The 18431-nt window shown below is 34.2% G+C and overlaps 1 protein-coding gene across 1 annotated transcript in view; it reads left to right on the plus strand.

Annotated features, from left to right (window-relative positions):
• The window catches only part of LOC140047306 (tRNA methyltransferase 10 homolog C-like), a 129052-nt gene extending 112490 nt beyond the window's left edge, over window positions 1-16562 (plus strand). The window contains exons 2-4 of the mRNA XM_072092239.1: window positions 9759-9776; window positions 13128-13207; window positions 14672-16562. Coding sequence (XP_071948340.1) covers window positions 9764-9776; window positions 13128-13207; window positions 14672-15838 — 1260 coding nt within the window. The 5' untranslated portion in view covers window positions 9759-9763 and the 3' untranslated portion in view covers window positions 15839-16562. The remainder of the gene's footprint in view (window positions 1-9758; window positions 9777-13127; window positions 13208-14671) is intronic.
• Window positions 16563-18431: the final 1869 nt, after the last annotated feature.

The following is an 18431-nucleotide window of genomic DNA, read 5'->3' on the forward strand; positions in this document are numbered from 1 at the left end:
CTTGACCAATATCAGTTCGCCTATAGACCAAACCGGTCTACCGAAGATGCTGTATCGATCACTTTGCATAGGATCTTAGAGCATCTCGAACGTGATAAAAGATATGCTAGGATTTTATATATAGATTTTAGTTCAGCATTTAATACGATTGTACCGTATAAGTTACACACTAAGATGGTTGAAATCGGTTTCGATATTTCTATATGTAACTGGGTGTTAAACTTTTTAACCGATCAACCCCAACGTACTAAAGTGGGTACCATTATATCAGATAAGCGTATTATAAATACAGGTGTACCACAGGGCTGTGTACTGTCGCCCTTTCTTTTTACTTTATTTACCTATGACTGTGTTACCTACTACAGTAACTGTCACATCGCTAAATTTGCGGATGATACTACCATTGTAGGTCTAATCAATGATGACAGTGATGAGTCTAATTATCGCAACCAAGTTAAACGAGTTGTAGACTGGTGTAACGAAAACAATCTGTTCTTGAATGTATCTAAGACTAAAGAAATGGTTGTTGACTTCCGTAAATCACTTAATGTCAAATATCCAATATTTATTAATGGTATATCAGTTGAGTTTGTAGAAGAATTTAAATTCCTGGGTATTTATATTTCAAATGATCTGAAGTGGCATATTAACACACGTAACATTATTAGAAAGGCCCAAAGAAGAATCTACTTCCTACGTAGACTTAAATCATTTGGTATAAACTCTGAAATAATGTCGTCCTTCTATAGGTCAGTTATAGAGAGTGTAATAACGTATTCTTTAACGGTATGGTTCGGTAGCGCTACCGAAAATGAAAAGCATGACCTAAATAGAATAGTCAAGACCGCATCGCGTATAATTGGATCTACACAACTGCCTTTGGAGAACATATTTTCGGATCGTCTTCTGAAAAAGGCAGTGGCTATCAAAGATAAATTCCAGATTTTTAGGTTAGTGTCACTTCGTAATGCCGACGACGATATAATCCTTAAGCTCTGTCTATACTATCAAACTAAATATGATGTGACCATAGTATATAGACATGACGATGTCATATCACTACGATATTCGGGCATATCACTACCATATTTGGGCACATCACACTTTTTTTGTTAAACTAGTTGGGACAGTGTAGACACAGAACTATGTGTTCGAAACATAAGTCGGAATTGGACTGACGCGATTGATTTAATTGGGTATTTTTATTAATGTAATGATTCATTAAAAACTATAGGCCTAATACCGATACGCGTTTGGTATTGATCAATGGTGCAAAAAAAACCTGAGAAATAATGTTATAACGCGATTTGGTGATTGCTTAGCAATAATACAACCCATACTATTATTATAAATACCTATTACAAATCCATTCATATAACTTTTCATCGCGAACCGAAAATGTATAAATGTTATTCTACAGACAGTAATTATATATTCAAAAGCCATATTATTATTATTATTAATACCTAAATGCGATAGTAATAACCACATAAACATACATTAATTCCCAATACAAGTGTGTGCGTTTAAATCTAGAAAGAAACGACTGTGCTGACAGGCCAATGACATAAATCACAAGTAAAGTCCCAATTGTTCACTTGCGTTTTGATTGGCCGACCTATTATATTAGATTAATGAAGACTGTTCTTACAACTGTCCAGTCAAAAAGTTACGCGGCGTTTTTTGTAAGAAATATATCTTGTTTAGTTTTATTTCTATGTATAAGTTTTTGTTTTTTTTTCAGTCAGACATTTTAGCTTTTTTAGTTTATACATTGATAGACCAGTTAGATATACCAATAACTAATCATTAAACAAATAAAATCTTGTACTTGCTGTTTGCTATATCTATAATTTCAAGTACATATAAACATATATTTGTGTTTATTTCGATTTATGTAGTAATTTTATCATGATTATGTATTATTTATACTGTTCACCTATTGTACCTTTATTCTGTTTTTTGGTTTTTTTTTTTAGTTTTTTTTTTTTAGTTTTTTTTTTTTTTTTTTATTTACTTTGTACGTATAAGTATTTTTTTTTTCTGTCTGACATTCTGTAAGTAGGCCCTAATGTGTATTTACTACTGACCTATTGCATCGATTTATTGATTTGCTCGTTATACAATTGTTTTTAGGTATCTACTCAAGTGTGCAATTATTACTGTACATTTGCTTTTTGTTTGTTTTTTTTTTCAATGTAAGTTAATTATGTAAGTTTTATCATCATTTACCTTTTATATGTTGTTGTTTATATTTGTATGGACGAACCACCGAAAGGTGTGTGCCACTGATTCGAAAGTGAGTACCAATAAATACTGAATACTGAATACAGCATAAACATAACCCGATTATGATATCTAATAATATCTTTTTCAAAAATGTTTGGTAGGCCTACACTTTAATTCCATGTATATTAACCTATATAGCTGTGGGATGTCTGGGAAAGCGATATACATAATTATTAAGTACTGTAATAAAATAAGCGACATGTGAGTAAATACTGCATGGCCGGACGCGATTTTTTTTTTCGTACATAAGTTGGGGACCCCATCATGAAACGTCACAAAATAAACATGAATAATTCATCAGTTAAATTTTCTTGTTCCGTGTGCACCCAAGCGTATAGCAACAAGAAGCGATTACACAAGTGCGGTGCGATTCTAGGCCTATCTCCGCTGTGGTTGCCGCGTGCGATTTCATAATAGAATAGCGGAGTTTTGTGTGGATTGTCGAAATAATCAGCCTTTAGTTTATGGTGTTTTTAATATAGTTTATTACTAAAGAATTACGTGTTAAAATTATAGTTTCTATTGATACTATTAGGCCTAATTACTAGTCTCTAATCTAAACCCCTGTATATTCTAGTAGTAGCTGTGTGGGTGTGTGTGACTTGTGTCTTTGGGCTATGTCCAATTACTACTTAGTTTAATGTTTTGCCTAGCTGTCGATTAGCCTCGACACATTTTGCATAGTGGACGTGTGTGTGAAGAAGAGTGCGCGAAGGCAATCACGTGAATTGACCTAGAATCCTAGGCCTATTATTGTAGAAAGAATCATATCGCAGTTGTTGTTCCGTGTGCACCCAAGCGTTCTTCGACATAGCCCAAAGAAAGCTTAGACCCACAAGAATAAAGAATGTGTATAATTTGTGTACTGTATTTTTTTAATTCTGCTATCAATTATCAAACAATATGCAATGTACTCAAAGGAACTTTAAAAATGCGCGTATATGAACACATGAGATGGGAAGATTTGACCCACGAGAATAAAAAATGTATTTTTGTGTAATGTTTATTGTTTAATTTTGCTGACTTATTACTCGGATTGTGTCATACCAAAGATAGTGTAACTATCTTTGGTCATACCTAAAGGCTGATTTCCTGTCGACGTAAGAACATCACTTTTGTTGCGACTACGTCGATTTGTCGTAAGAAATGCGGATTTTACAGGAAACCGATTACGATCGAAAATTTACAAAATCGACGCAACGTAAGAAAAATGGTAACGACAAACGATTTTACAGGAAACCGATGACCTAACAATTGTTGCGTTACGACGTTTTCTTCCGATTTTACAGGAAACCGGGATTTTTGATCTTACGCTTGAATGAACGCCATTGCGTCACGTTTCTTACGTCTCTTACGAAAGTTGACTTGAAGTCAACTTTCGCAAGAGACGTAAGCGCAATCGTAACAAGCAACCAATGAGCGACAAGAGTTATGACGTAATGTGTATGTCCTTATAGTGAAATAAAGCCGGACAATAACATTTGTATGTATTTACTACTATAATTTTAGCCCACTTTACGATGTTGTACATACTTTACAAATGCACAGTAGTTTCAATATAGGCCTAATAATGTTCTAATCAGGGAGTTTACAACTCGTATCAAAATCTAATACTCTTATTTATGGACGTGCAATAAACAATCAGCATCGGTAGAAACGTCACGAAAATGAACATTTGCAACAAGATAAGATATAGAAAGCCCCTTTGTAAGCAATATAATATTATTATGTAACTTTAAAAAAAAATTGTTTGCTTGATTTTGTATAATTTATATTGTTTTGTTAAATTTATTCTTATTATAGGCCTGTAAATAATGGATATCTTACTGCGGTAGTACTATCTCATGCTCGATTAGAGTATGCCTGGGCCCATAGGCCAAGGCCTAGCCTAGGGCCTAGGTAGGTCTAATAATAATAGGAATCCCGAAATGATTTGCCTTTTTTTAATTTTGAAAACTATTTAAGGCTAGGCCTAAAGGGCCAGTATAATTCATTCATATTTTGATTCATACAATAATACATAGGCCTACTAGCCTAGGCTCCTTATAGGCTAGTTTGATTAGATTTTGGTCAAATCAATTCCTATTAGTACAGTATTAATTAAGTATTATTACTAATACTAGGGCCTAGCCTATCTACTAAAAATAATATGTTGGTGTGCTGCACTGACACTGATGCTGAGTTGCACTGACACTGATGCTGAGTAGCTACAGGTACAATAACATCATTCAACATTTCGCGCGAAAAATGATAAAACCCGCTCTAAAAAGAAACACCAATCAGAGATGTTGTTTCAAATACGTCATAAATCTGACCGACGTAAGAAAAAAATTTCAACTTTCGTAACAACACTAAAATCGACGTAAGCATACGACGTGTGTTTCACAGCTAAAATTTCAACTTTCGGGAGCAGCATAACTACAGATGTTTTTCTGCGGCCCGACACGATCTTGACTAACGTCAACGACGTCAATTTTTTCTCAACTTTCGTAAGAGACGTAAGAAACGTATGAAACGCAAGAATCGTTGCAAAATTCGACTTCTTACGTCGACAGGAAACCAGCCTTAACACACACACACGTCACACACATCCACACAGCTACTACTAGAATAGACATGGGTTTAGAGACTAATAATTAGGCCTATAGTATTAATAGAAACTATAATTTTAACACGTAATTCTTTAGTAATAAATTTTATTAAAAACACCATAAACTAAAGGCCGATTATTTCGACAATCCACACAAAACGCCGCTATTCTTCAACAGCGGAGATAGGCCTAGAATCGTACCGCACTTGTGTACGTGTAATCACTTCTTGTTGCTATACGCTTGGGTGCACACGGAACAAGAAAATTTAACTGATGAATTATTCATGTTTTTTTTGTGACGTTTCATGAGGGGGTCCCCAACTTATGTACGAAAAAAAAAATCGCTGGCCGGACTGCAAGTAAAATACGATACATATATGATGACGTAGTAAATATCTACACATGCGTAGAAGATCTCCTGGATTGGAGTAGGGAGATTTAGATCCTTCCACGTGGTTACACCTCCATGTTGGATTTATAATTATTATTGTAGTATTGGAGGTATATTCAGAGCGTCATTACAGTATTATAAAATTTAACTTTTTTTAAATTTTCAATTGGATCCATACAATAAGAAGAAGTGAGATTTTTTACTGTATGAAAGTTAGTGTGGATGTATATCTACTAAGTACTCTATAATTAGGCCTACAAATACAATAAGGCGAAGCTAGCTACTACTAGTCTAGGCCTAGCCTAGGCCTAATCGTAGTGACCACCAGGCCGCGACACCAGGCCTGCCTAACTAACCTACTATAGTACTAGAGTGACAGTAGTGGTAGATCAGAGTTTAGCAGGAGGTTGGTTTCAGTTTCAGTTTTTATTTTCCAATAAAACAAGTAAGTGTCATGAATATATAGCAAAAATGGAAGGATGACCAAAAAAGAGCAAAGCTCGTACAGTATTTGGCCACCTTAACAAAATAATTAAGACATGATACTACAAACATAATTGAAGCACAGGACGAGACAATACTAGCTAAACATGTTGGCATATGAACTCAAAGATAGTGCGATAAAATCAAAAAAGCAAAAGAACAATGTACATGTAAACATATTTGTAACACTCATTGATAAGTTAAGAGCAAATTATTTTTATACAACTTTTTAAATACTTTGACAGATGATGAATTACGAATAGAAGCATCAATAGTGACAATACTGTTCCATAAAATTGGACCATGTCCTCTGATAGTGTTTCTACCCATATCGGTAACAAAATTATAAGGACGATAAGTATTAAAGGACCTGATGCCATAATTATGAACTGAGTTTACTTTAACAAAATAATTAGAAAAGTTAGCTGGTAATAAATTATTCTTAAATTTGTACATGAAAACACCTTTTGATATCTTATGAATATCATACACAGTTAAGTTGTTAAGACTAGGGATAACGATGCAAAATTAAAAGTTGTTATTTTTCAACCAATTTAAACATTAGTATTTTGTTTCAATATTCCAATGAAAAGAAAGAATTACGAAAATCTGACTTGTAGTTTTCGAAATATAAGGTCTAAAACATCTCCGAAAATGATCGTTTTTGGCCACGAACGTTTTAAACAAATTGCGCCCTCAGTCGACAATTGTATGAACCACACCGTTTTTCGCGAAAATAATTACAAATAATTACGTTTTATAGTAATTTATTTTATATATCAACATTGGAAATATCAATAAAATATGTTATTAAATGTTTACAAAATATATAAAATTGTTATTTAACGGAATTCGTACAAAATCATTGCTCTAAATTTGTGTAGTAACATCAGTACAGATAGACCATGTGACTTCGCGGTACACGCGAGAGAAAACATTCCGCTGTGGGTGATTCGCGTCCACCAATCAAATAGCCAGGATTCAAAATCATTCAACCGTGAGCTCTGCCGATCGCGGGAAATCTCAGCTTTGATTGGCTTACGATGACATCATATCACAAAATGGTGGTTTTGTAGTTGAGCCTCACGTAATTTTCACAATTTTATTTAAAAAATGAAATAAATGGACCTGCTTTATGGTATGTGTGATTTTTCTCTAAAAGATTTAAATAATAAAGGCTTCATATACATGGCATGTAGAACTATATTATCTTGGCGTAGGAAGACAAACAAATCCCAGGTCATGAGAGGCTCAACTACAAAAACAAGGTTGAATAGGGTTAGGTCACTGGACCGTTCGAAGGTTTTTGAGTAAACAATCTACCGCGTATGGTCGTACGCGCTAGACAGTACGATATTTTAACCACACTTTTTACATGTTTGGTTGAATGTAATGACGATAAAAAATAGTTGATCTTATGGAATGATATGTAAATAAATAAATACTCAAAAGAATTATGTTTACAGTTCAATTATTTTCAGAATAATATTACATAAAAATGTGTTTACCAATGGACAAATAATCGCGTCAATGACATAGCGCGCATGGTAACGTACGCGGAGTTGAATCGTGGCAATAACAATGGAGTCAACTCTCGGTAACCCTATTAAGACTAGCAAATAATGGTGGTTGAATGCTCAAGGAATTGAGAATTTGTGCATAAACGCATTATGCGCTTTTGTTTGCGATAAACAGTTTCAAGGCGACAGTTATTGTGGTCAGCCCAAATCAAGCTGCAGTATTGAATATGAGGAAGGACTAGAGTCTTGTATAAGGATGATAGAATTACATTGACATGTAAAATTGGTTTTAGCCTAAAAAGAATACCAGAATATTTTGAAACTAAGTTTGTAATATGGATTGTATGTTGATTCCAGGTTAAGCATTCGTCCATTATTACACCAAGAAATTTACAACTAGTTACACGAGAGATGTTATTATTATCAATGAAAATGTTAAGGTCATTGTAAACACGGTTACTATATCTGTTCTTAAAAATCATATAATTAGTTTTATTAGCATTAAGCGATAACTTATTTGCTTTAAACCAACTCGAGATAGTCGAGAGATCGGAATTAACATTATCAACTAGACGGTTTAGAACATTATCTGAAATTATCTGCATATAAAATAAGATTGGAATGTTTACAGATGTTGCTAAATCATTAATGTAAATAATAAAGAATAGCGGGCCTAAAATTGAGCCCTGTGGAACACCACAACAAATGTTTAAAGAAGAAGAACTATGATAATTAAAAGAGATATATTGCTTTCTATCCGTCAGGTAACTTCTGAACCAATCAATCAATCAATCAATGGTTGAAAAGTAAGCCCATCCTAAGTACGCCTAGCCTAGGCCTGAATACATAGCGTTCATACTACTAATCTACGCCTGGTATGGCCCGGTAGGCTTGTATGATTTAAAATGATATCAAGTGTTTTCGAGTTTTTCTCGAAAACAGAGACCCCAGCAGGGCATCACGTATACAAAACCCAGGAGAGCAAATCGCTCTCCTCAAATTACCGAGGAGAGCAATTCGCTGTCCTTGCAAAAATTTTAAATCGCTCTCCTCAAATGTTTATGTAAATATGTAAAAAAATTACAATGTTTGAATTTGACCACAAAAGTTAAATTCTATTGGTTTTGCTACCAAAAAAAAATTATTAGCGCACACTGCCGCTATAATCTATTACAGTATATTATAATCTATAAATCTTTTATTAATAAATACAGGGCTGAAAATTAACCTTTAAACCATAGTGGCCAGCAGGGCCAGTTGAAGTTGAAGGATGGTCGCCCTTATTAAAAATGGCTGGCCCTTATTAATTTTGTGTACATTTTTTTTTTGTGCCAAAAGGGAATTTATCCCCACCCCTCCAATTATATCATTTATTACTTTTGATAATTAAATTACTCTCCCCAAAATTCCTCCCTCCCCCACTCCCCTCCTACACCCACATTCACACACAATATTTTCCGTGGGGATCGTCATTGAAAAAAATCAATCCAATTTTTTGTATGGCCTGGGTAGGCCTAGATTGGGTTTCAGGAGCCTGCCTGGAGAATCCTGACCAACATGTCTTTAGCCTAGGCCTAGCTTTTCTAGCCTAGCTTGTTGGCCTACTACCTGTATTTCATAAATTATACAATTCTAACATGCAATAGCCATTAAAATATTGATAATAAGTTACAAAGTATCATTTTAAAATAATTAAGAAAGATATTTAATCGTGTTTACATGTGTCACACATGCACGCACAATTTGGGGAGAGCTACCTTCTAGAAGATGATGACGTCACACGTGTTTTGAGGAGGATTTGAGTGACCAAAATTGGTTGGAACTTTTGAAGAAATAATTCATCAATGACATAATTAAAGCAACTAAGCTTTTTAAATAATAAACATTATATTTAGGCCTCCTATTAATGTTTCCTTTTAAAATTAAATATATTTTATAAACTCGTTCCATAAAAACATGCAGTAAGCATAAAAGGAACAATTATTGGTTGCTGTAAAGGAGGTATTTCTATGACACCGTACTGGATGCACTATGAGGCGACGAAGTAAACTCGTCCTTGAATGCAGGCAGGGGAATCCCCTTGTTTGGTACCTAACCTCGCACTGTGAGATAGAGCGTGATTAATTGCTCTCCTTGAAGGTTGTTGATCGCGCTTGCGATCCTTAAAAACGAGGGACTGCTTGTAGCTTTTCCATCATATCCGGAGATTACACACGTCACGTGTATACAAAAGTTGTACGTCCGGTCGGCCTCGTGTTTTATTAGTAGACTAGCTAGCTAGCTAGACTCTGTTGTTGTTTACTTTGCTTCGTCGTCGTCGAGTATCACTCCGCCGCCTTCTCGAGCTTTTATAATTTATAATGATCGATCGCTGCTGTTCGTTCGCGCGCGAGTCGAGAGTAGGAATAGTCACGATCATCATCAGGCAGGGGTGGCGCCAGTCGAAAACAAAAACAAGTGTTGGCAGCTAACCTCTAATTGTAATATGTCATGGATTATAAAAGTAACAACAACAGGTATCTTGGCATGCCTAGACCTAGATGTCTAGGCTTGTCATTGTAAGCGTTTCTCACATTGTTAACTTTAAAAATCCACGTGTTTTTAGGCCTCTTGACAGAAAAATCAACACTGTCAAAAGCTAGGCTCTATTTTGAAAATTAAGGAGCACGATAAATTGCTCTCCTCGAAGCCTGTTGAGGAGCGCGGTCGCGCAGGCGCTCCTTAAGGCCGGTGCACACCGAACGCGAAGCCGCGAAGCGTCATGCGTCACGCGTCATTCGACGGATCGCTTTGAAAGTTGAATTGTCATGCGGCTATTAGTTTTTCTTGTCGGTTCCCACTAAACGCGTCACGATCTGCTGATTCGGCGCGATTGCTAGGGTGCTCCAGGTTGGATCTGCATACAATGAATAGTGTAAGTGAAACCAGGGAAGAGTTAAATTAAAATTTAATTTAACTCTTCCCTGGTTAAACCAATCACAGTGTTTGGTTTTGGTGGGAAAATGTTATCCTTTTCCAAAGCCTGAAATGTGCATGATTGTGTGTATATTAACAAGCAGTCAAACATCGTATCACAAGGACAGAAGAAGATGTATCCAATATCAATACAGTTACAAGAATTAAAGCGTTTATTGTTGATTACACGTACATGTGATCTGCTGAGTATATTTATTAGTGGTGTTACAAATATCTTTTGCAGCGTCAGCCTACCAATCAACAGAGGTGCAATTATAATTACAGTCACATTGCAACAACATTTTATAACCATATAAAACATTTCATATAAACACGAACTGGGAATCTCCATGGGTTGACCAACTATAGCATAGGTGTTTAGCACCTGTTTGGTCTTTCCGTGCCTCCTTTTATAATTGTTTTGTCTTCTTATGTTTATGGCAGAAATTGAATAAATAAATAAATAAATAAATAAAATAAACTATAGGCCTATATATTAATGTAAAGTTTTCACATTCATTTTCTAATTATTATTAAATATTATATTATTCATGACAAAACATACAGTTTTTTTCTCATTTGATTAAATGTAATAAATATCCCAAACTCATATTTACACTTTATATTATCTTATGACTTTTTTTTCACATAAATACACTTATTTAAATAGTGAATCATTGTTTTTAAAGGTATCATTAAATAATTAATCATTACATTGTATATTATCTTATGACTTTTTCACATAAATACACTTATTGAAATAGTGAATCATTGTTTTTAAAGGTATCATTAAATATCAACCAGATTTTCTTTTTTACTACTCCTGAATACTTTCGCAAAATAATATCAAAATAATAAATTTAAAAGGTATCATCCCAAAGAAAAAATGAAAATTGAAGAAATATTATTATTGTTAAAAGTGAATAACTAACCCTAAAGTGTTACTGTATAGTTTACTGTATTACACACACAACGAAAATGTTTTAAATTATAATTTTCAGGAAGACAATATATCTTGTCCAAAAAATGACACTAAACTTAAAGAGGTATTGTCCCATAGAATCATGAAAAATGAAGATGATTAAAATCAAATTTGAATAGGCCATTTTGTAGTTTTAACAAAGTTAATCACTTACATAGAAAAAAACCCAACAAAACTTATGTTTTCACTTATAAAATGAAAAAAATTCCATTAGCTGGCAGCCAATTTGACTATTTTTTTTAGTATTGGAGTATAACAAAACATATACATATATTTCCATGTGTTCTCTATTGCTAAAAAAAGACATTCAGTTCAGCTTTCCTTCTATAACCACTTAATAAATACTAGTTACAGTCCAACTCCTCCTTAATCTCTTCCATTTTCTATTAAAAAAAAATGAAACAAGTATTAAAAAATTGCTATAGTAAGGCATATTGCTCAAATCATTTTTTTCTGGCCAATGTATGTCACCAACTGACATACCTATTTAAAAAAAAGTCTATACAAACCTGTATCAGCCTCATAATTGCCAGTCCACGTTTTTGAGGAGCAATTGCTCTTAATTCCATGGCAATAATATACTGGCCGCTTAAACTACTAGCTTGGTCATTGGTGGAGTTTGTAACGCTGGTATTGGTAATAGCCTGAAGGATCCCATTTATCAATGTTCATCTAATTGACCTAAAAAAAAAAAAAAAACAGTATTTATGTATTAATATTACTACTACTAGGCCTATCCTAGCCTTACAACACTAAATCAACTAAATATTAGGCCTAGGCCTATAAATATTAATTAATAATAATAAGTAGGCTAGGCCTAGGCCTAGTAGTAGTACTACTGTACTCATATTTAGTAGTAGGCTTAACCTAGGCTAGGCCTGGCCTAGCACATAGTAGACTAGTAGGGATTAGTAAGTATTATGTAGGCCTATAAGTACTACTTGGCATGGCCTAGCCTACTAGGGTATATGTAGCCTAGGCTAGGTAGGCCTAGCTAGGCCCTAGTATTGCCTAAACCTAGGTAGGCTAGGCCTAGGCTAGAAATAGGCTTGCCAACTCACTTTACAAATTGATCTCTGACGCGTTTTATGCCTAGTTTTTCTGGCATTCTTCTACACAGATGTTTGTCTGAAATTATTGTCTTCATGCATTAATCCTTATGTTTCTGTCTGTGTATGACTTACTTCCCTTATCGTAAAGACAAGAAGGGTAAGTATTTCCATAAAGACCTCGCTCGTCGGCCACCATTTTTTTGCCGTCGGTGTCGTCGATTAGAGATATTCCTGGCTTCTGATTGGTTGACGACCGCGAACCGCGCTCGCGACGCCTCAAAAAGTTGACCAAGGTTCAACTTTTGAAAATTCGCGTGCGAAGCCTTCGCTGCTGTCGTTTTCAACGCGTTGAAGTTGAAATTCGACTATCGTACACTGTTCGCTTGCATGTTCACACTGGAAGCGTCCGTCGCCTGCCGCGTGCGTCACTTTTTAACGCGAAATTCGCGGCTTCGCGTTTGGTGTGCACCGGCCTTTATAAATGATGCCCTGAGACCCCCACTAAAACGTCTCAATATTAAGTCAATATTACGTTATATAAGGGGGTCTCTGTTTTCGAGTTTTTCTCGAAAACAGAGACCCCCACTAAAACGTCTCAATATTACGTTATATAGGTGTTCTCTGTTTTTTAGAAAATCTCGAAAACAGAGACCCCCACTAAAACGTCTCATTATATTGGGGGTCTCTTTTTTCGAGATTTCCCGAGACCCCCTAATATAATCCCTGTTTATTAAGAGTGTTGCAAATACCCACCAGCGAGCTTGGTCATAAATTATTAAAACCCAACTTTTATCGCAAAAACCGTGAATTTATGTTTATTTATTTATCAATTTATTATTTTTTTTTAATTCTTTTCTTTTTTAAGGCTCGCCCCAACACAATATATTTGTCTTCATCCTCCAGTCTGCCTCAAAGTCTGACCTCATATCATTTTGTTATTGCATTGTAAGTTATTATCTTTTATGCTTGTAAATAAATGTTAAAACTAGTGTCAGCTTTTGAAATATTCTCTCGCTTTTTAGCTTCTAAATAAAAGGCACAGCATGCATTTATACATCTTACTTCTACGACGTCGACCTTTTATTCCAAAATGACAGTCTTTTCACACGCGTTCAAGAATTCATCAATCTCTTCTTTATCGTTGCAGCATGTTCTTTGATCGGTATATCAGTTACCGTTTATTACTGATTCATTCTGTGATTTTGAGACGTTTTAGTGGGGACCCCCTATATAACGTAATATTGACGTAATATTGAGACGTTTTAGTGGGGGGTCTCTGTTTTTGAGAAAATCTCGAAAACAGAGACCCCCTATATAATGTAATATTGAGACGCTTTAGTGGGGTCTCTGTTTTCGAATTTTTTTCGAAAACAGAGACCCCCTATATAACGTAATATTGACTTAATATTGAGACGTTTTAGTGGGGGTCTCTGTTTTCGAGTTTTTCTCGAAAACAGAGACCTCCTATATAATGTAATATTGAAACGTTTTAGTGGAGGTCTCTGTTTTCGAGTTTTTCTCTTAAACAGAGACCCCCTATGTAACGTAATATTGACTTAATATTGAGACGTTTTAGTGGGGTGTCTCTGTTTTCGAGAAAATCTCGAAAACAGAGACCCCCTATATAACGTAATATTGACTTAATATTGAGACGTTTTAGTGAGGTCTCTGTTTTCGAGTTTTTCTCGAAAACAGAGACCCCTATATAACGTAATATTGACTTAATATTGAGACGTTTTAGTGGGGGTCTCTGTTTTCGAGTTTTTCTCGAAAACTGAGAAAACGTAATATATTGACTTAATATTGAGACGTTTTAGTGGGGGTCTCAGTTTTCGAGAAAATCTCAAAAACAGAGACCCCTATATAATGTAATATTGAGACGCTTTAGTGGGGGTCTCTGTTTACGAGAAAATCTCGAAAACAGAGACCCCCTATATAACGTAATATTGACTTACTATTGAGACGTTTTAGTGGGGTTTAGCTCGCCAGAAACGTGCTGCAAAATTAAGTGACCTAGCCTTGTGCGATACAGACCACAAGAACCTCATTTGGCAATGTCACTTCATTTGGCGTTACAGGGGTCTCTGTTTTCGAGTTTTTCTCGAAAACAGAGACCCCCTATATAATGTAATATTAAAATGTAATATTTAGTGGGGTCTCTGTTTTCGAGAAAAACTCGAAAAGAGATTTGACGTAATTTGACGTTTTTTCATATCAAAAATGTATATAATTTTAGCACATACTTGATAAAATTTTATATCATAAAATTCTACGGGGGCGATAGCTTAGTGTACCTAGGCTTAGTTTTATTAAGAAATTGCCCTTTTCATGACTAAACTGTCTGTGAATAATGAAAGTTGGAATTGCCATTGATTGGTTACCATGGTTATTCAATAATTATTTTTGCAGATAGAAATGTATCACCTTTTGAAATTGGTAAGAAGCTTACCATCAGTGTGTAAAAACAGCGTTCCTGTATCAGTGAAGAATAAAACAAGTACGTTATGGATATCAGTGAGCCAATTTAAAAACAAATTTATCTATCAATCAAGATATTACTGTTCTATTACAAATGAATCTAGTAAAGAAACGTCTTATGATAGAGGACTTGAAGAGGCAAGAGAGTTAATAGAAGAAATGAGGCTTTCAGGCAGACAAGTCCCACAACAAATCAGTGATGCAGATTTAGAACATTTTGCTTCTATCAAATCTAAAAGGCAAAGGAAAAAGGTTATGACTTTCATGTATCGTAGAGAGTGTTTGCGACTGAAGGAGAAGGAAAGGCGTCTTGAAAAACGGGAACAAAGAAAAATAGAATCCGAAGAAAGTAAGGAGTATGAAACACCATTAGCAAATACGTTGTTTCTCAAAATGAATCAACGTATTTTGGAGTCTGATAATTGGAAACTGTCTCAAGGAATGAAATTTGGTCAGAATGTTGTGTTTGATTTTTGCTATGACCAGTATATGCAACGAAGAGATGCTATCGCCCTAAGTATGCAAATGGGTTATGTAATACATGCAAATAAGAAAGCTAAGGAGTCTTTTCACATACACTTTGTTAACCACCTAGAGGGTTCACTATCGCATAAAGAATTGATGCGTACAACAACAAAGGACGCATACAATAAGATGATGGTGACAATGAGTTCACAATCTTTACTGGAAAAATTTCCAAAAGAGGACATTATTTATCTGTCGCCAGATTCACCAAACATAATGCGCACATTTGATGACACTAAGACGTACGTTATTGGTGCTTTTGTTGATGCAACTCAAATACAAAAAGGATTGTCTTTAGGTATTGCAAAAAGATTAAATGTTTCTCATGTACGATTACCAATTGATTACTACTTAAAGTGGGGAAGTGGTGGGCATAAGACTCTGACTTTAGATCAAGTAATTAAGATACTATCAGCAATGAAAGAAACAAATGATTGGAAAGAAGCTATGAAACATGTCCCTATTAGAAAACACACAGGAATGAAAACATGTGGCCAAAATCAATCAACATCCAGCGGACAGGAACCCGCAGCCAAAGACAACTTTATTTTTAGTCGGGCACTGAGACCATAGTTGCCATTTCTGGCATTATTATGCTTTTTGGCATTATTTAGCCGTTTTTAGCATAATCTGGCATAATTTTGTGTTTTTTGAACAACCAAAAAAATAATATAATACAGAACAAAAATAAAATATTTGTTTAATCTTGCAATTTAATACATATCACCTTACACAATATCATATCGTACAAAACAGATCTGTTCGGGTTTTCCGTACAATAGTTCTTCCATCCTTTTGTTTCGGACTTAAATATATATACGTACCATTTATTTGTATCAACAACAAAATAATACAGTATTTCTTTCACAAGAATATTTCTATAAACTTATTTGATACAAAACGGATATGCAATGAGCTGAAGCTCTTAAACGCATTACCCTATAATACAGATATCTAATTAGCAAATAAAACAATAAAAGTACAAATAGAAATAAAAAGTAAAAGTAACAAAAGTGAACTCTACATGAGTGAGTATTTATTTATTAATAGTTGTTGTATTTCCTTTTTAAATTTTCCGATTTTAGTTTCACACTTTATGTTTTCAGGTAAACGGTTCCAAATATATACTTCTTTGTCCTATATTTGTTCTTTTTAGAGGAATACGGAAATTACTCATAAATACAGCAGTGTACTTGTCATACAAGTCAAAAATATTCAATAGGTTTTTGTTATAGAATAAATTTGCTGATGGATGCTGATAATGCACTTTACATATAATTCTGATCGCTCGTTTTTGAAGTATATGTATTCTCTGTAGCTTTGTTGCCCCCGCAACTCCCCAAATAGTTATTGCATATATTAGGTGAGGTAAAATTAACGAGTTGTACATTATTAACAAAACATCTGATTGAACAATATATTTAAGTTTGTTCATTACACCAATGACCCTTGCAATTTTCATAGTAATGATATCTATGTGATCATGGAATGTTACAAACTCATCAAGAATGACACCTAAGAACTTAATTTTACTAACTCTTTCAATTTCAACATCATTAATAAATAAAGTATAGTTATTGTTATCTTTTTTCTTATACATGCTTCTAAATTCGATAAACTTGGTCTTCTTTGTATTCAGACTCAATTTGTTTGCAGTAAACCAATCACTTAATTTACTTAATTCTGTATTTAAAGTGTTAATTAAAAGGTTTATATCTTTGTGCTTAAAAAAATACGTTAGTATCGTCAGCGAAAATGACAAATTCTAAATATTTACTACTTTCAACAATGTCATTTGTATAAATTATAAATAGTAACGGCCCAAGAATTGAGCCTTGTGGTACTCCATATTCAATCAGTTTTAATTCTGATTTACAATTTCCCATGTGAACATATTGTTTTATATGACGTATATAAGTAGCTCTTAAACCATTCAAGAACAATGCCCCGAATACCATAAAATTTGAGTTTTTGTAAAGAGAATGTCATGATCTAGGAAGGTCTAGGAAGACGCCGATACTTATCATTTGTTCATCTATTGCTGAAGTAATTTTTTCTATTGTTTGTGAAAGTGCATGACTCGTAGAGTGGTTTTTGCGAAAACCAAACTGATTTATTAATGATGTTAAGTTTGTCAAGGTATTGAGTCGTTGATCATACACAACCCTTTCATAAATTTTAGAAATACAAGGCAAGACTGAAACAGGTCTATAATTTTTTATGTCATTTTCATCGCCACCCTTAAATATAGGCACAGTTCTGGCAATCTTTAATTCATCTGGAAAGCAACCAGTTGTCAATGATATATTAACAATATGTTTAATCGGTATTGTTAGGCATTGCAAAAATGGTTTAATATAAGGAGCACCAATTCCATCATTTACCAGGTGACTTACTTATATCTAGATTATCAATATATTTCTTAATGTCATGTTCATTTACTGGCCTAATAAACATAGAATTTGTTAAGATATTAAAATTAGTGACTTATTTCTATTTTATATCACTGCGCTCCACTAGTGCTAAATTTGGTCCACTGGAGCAGCTACCGAAGTACTATTTCTATTTCGTAAGTAAATAAAGGCATAAATGGCGCTCCGTAGAAGTAGAGAATGCTCGATCGTCGAAATGACGCTCTGAATATACCTCGCATGTGACGTGAATTTAGTGACGTCATATAGTAGGCGCGTTGCCTTTATATTATTTTAAATATTATGCATACATAAATATTTATTTGTAAACAATATTTCGCAGTACTGTACTTGCTTAATTTCATGTTACAATACTTGATTTACTAAATAATATTCGTGTTTTTTTATTGGGAGTTTAAAGCACTATTTACTGTACAATATGGAATATAACAAAGAGCAGAGTAAATAATGGCCTAAAATAAAAGTATAAAGTATAGCACAAATTATACATCTTTCCTTGCTTCACAATGAATTGCCTTTATTATCATTATACTGAGAGTATTTGACAAAAGTACTACAACGTTTTTTAACCTAGATTGAACTAAGTCTTTTCCAGGGAATATTCTGTAGAGGTGTGGTAACACATTTTTTACAGGAGTACTGTATTTTCAACCTTAATAAAACCTCTGCTTTTCACACTCAACGTGGTGCCACGGTAAAACAATTTTATAAATACCATGGTGAATCCATCCGTC

Source organism: Antedon mediterranea, chromosome 4 (assembly GCF_964355755.1).
Source record: "Antedon mediterranea chromosome 4, ecAntMedi1.1, whole genome shotgun sequence".
Classification (NCBI taxonomy): Eukaryota; Metazoa; Echinodermata; class Crinoidea; order Comatulida; family Antedonidae; genus Antedon; species Antedon mediterranea.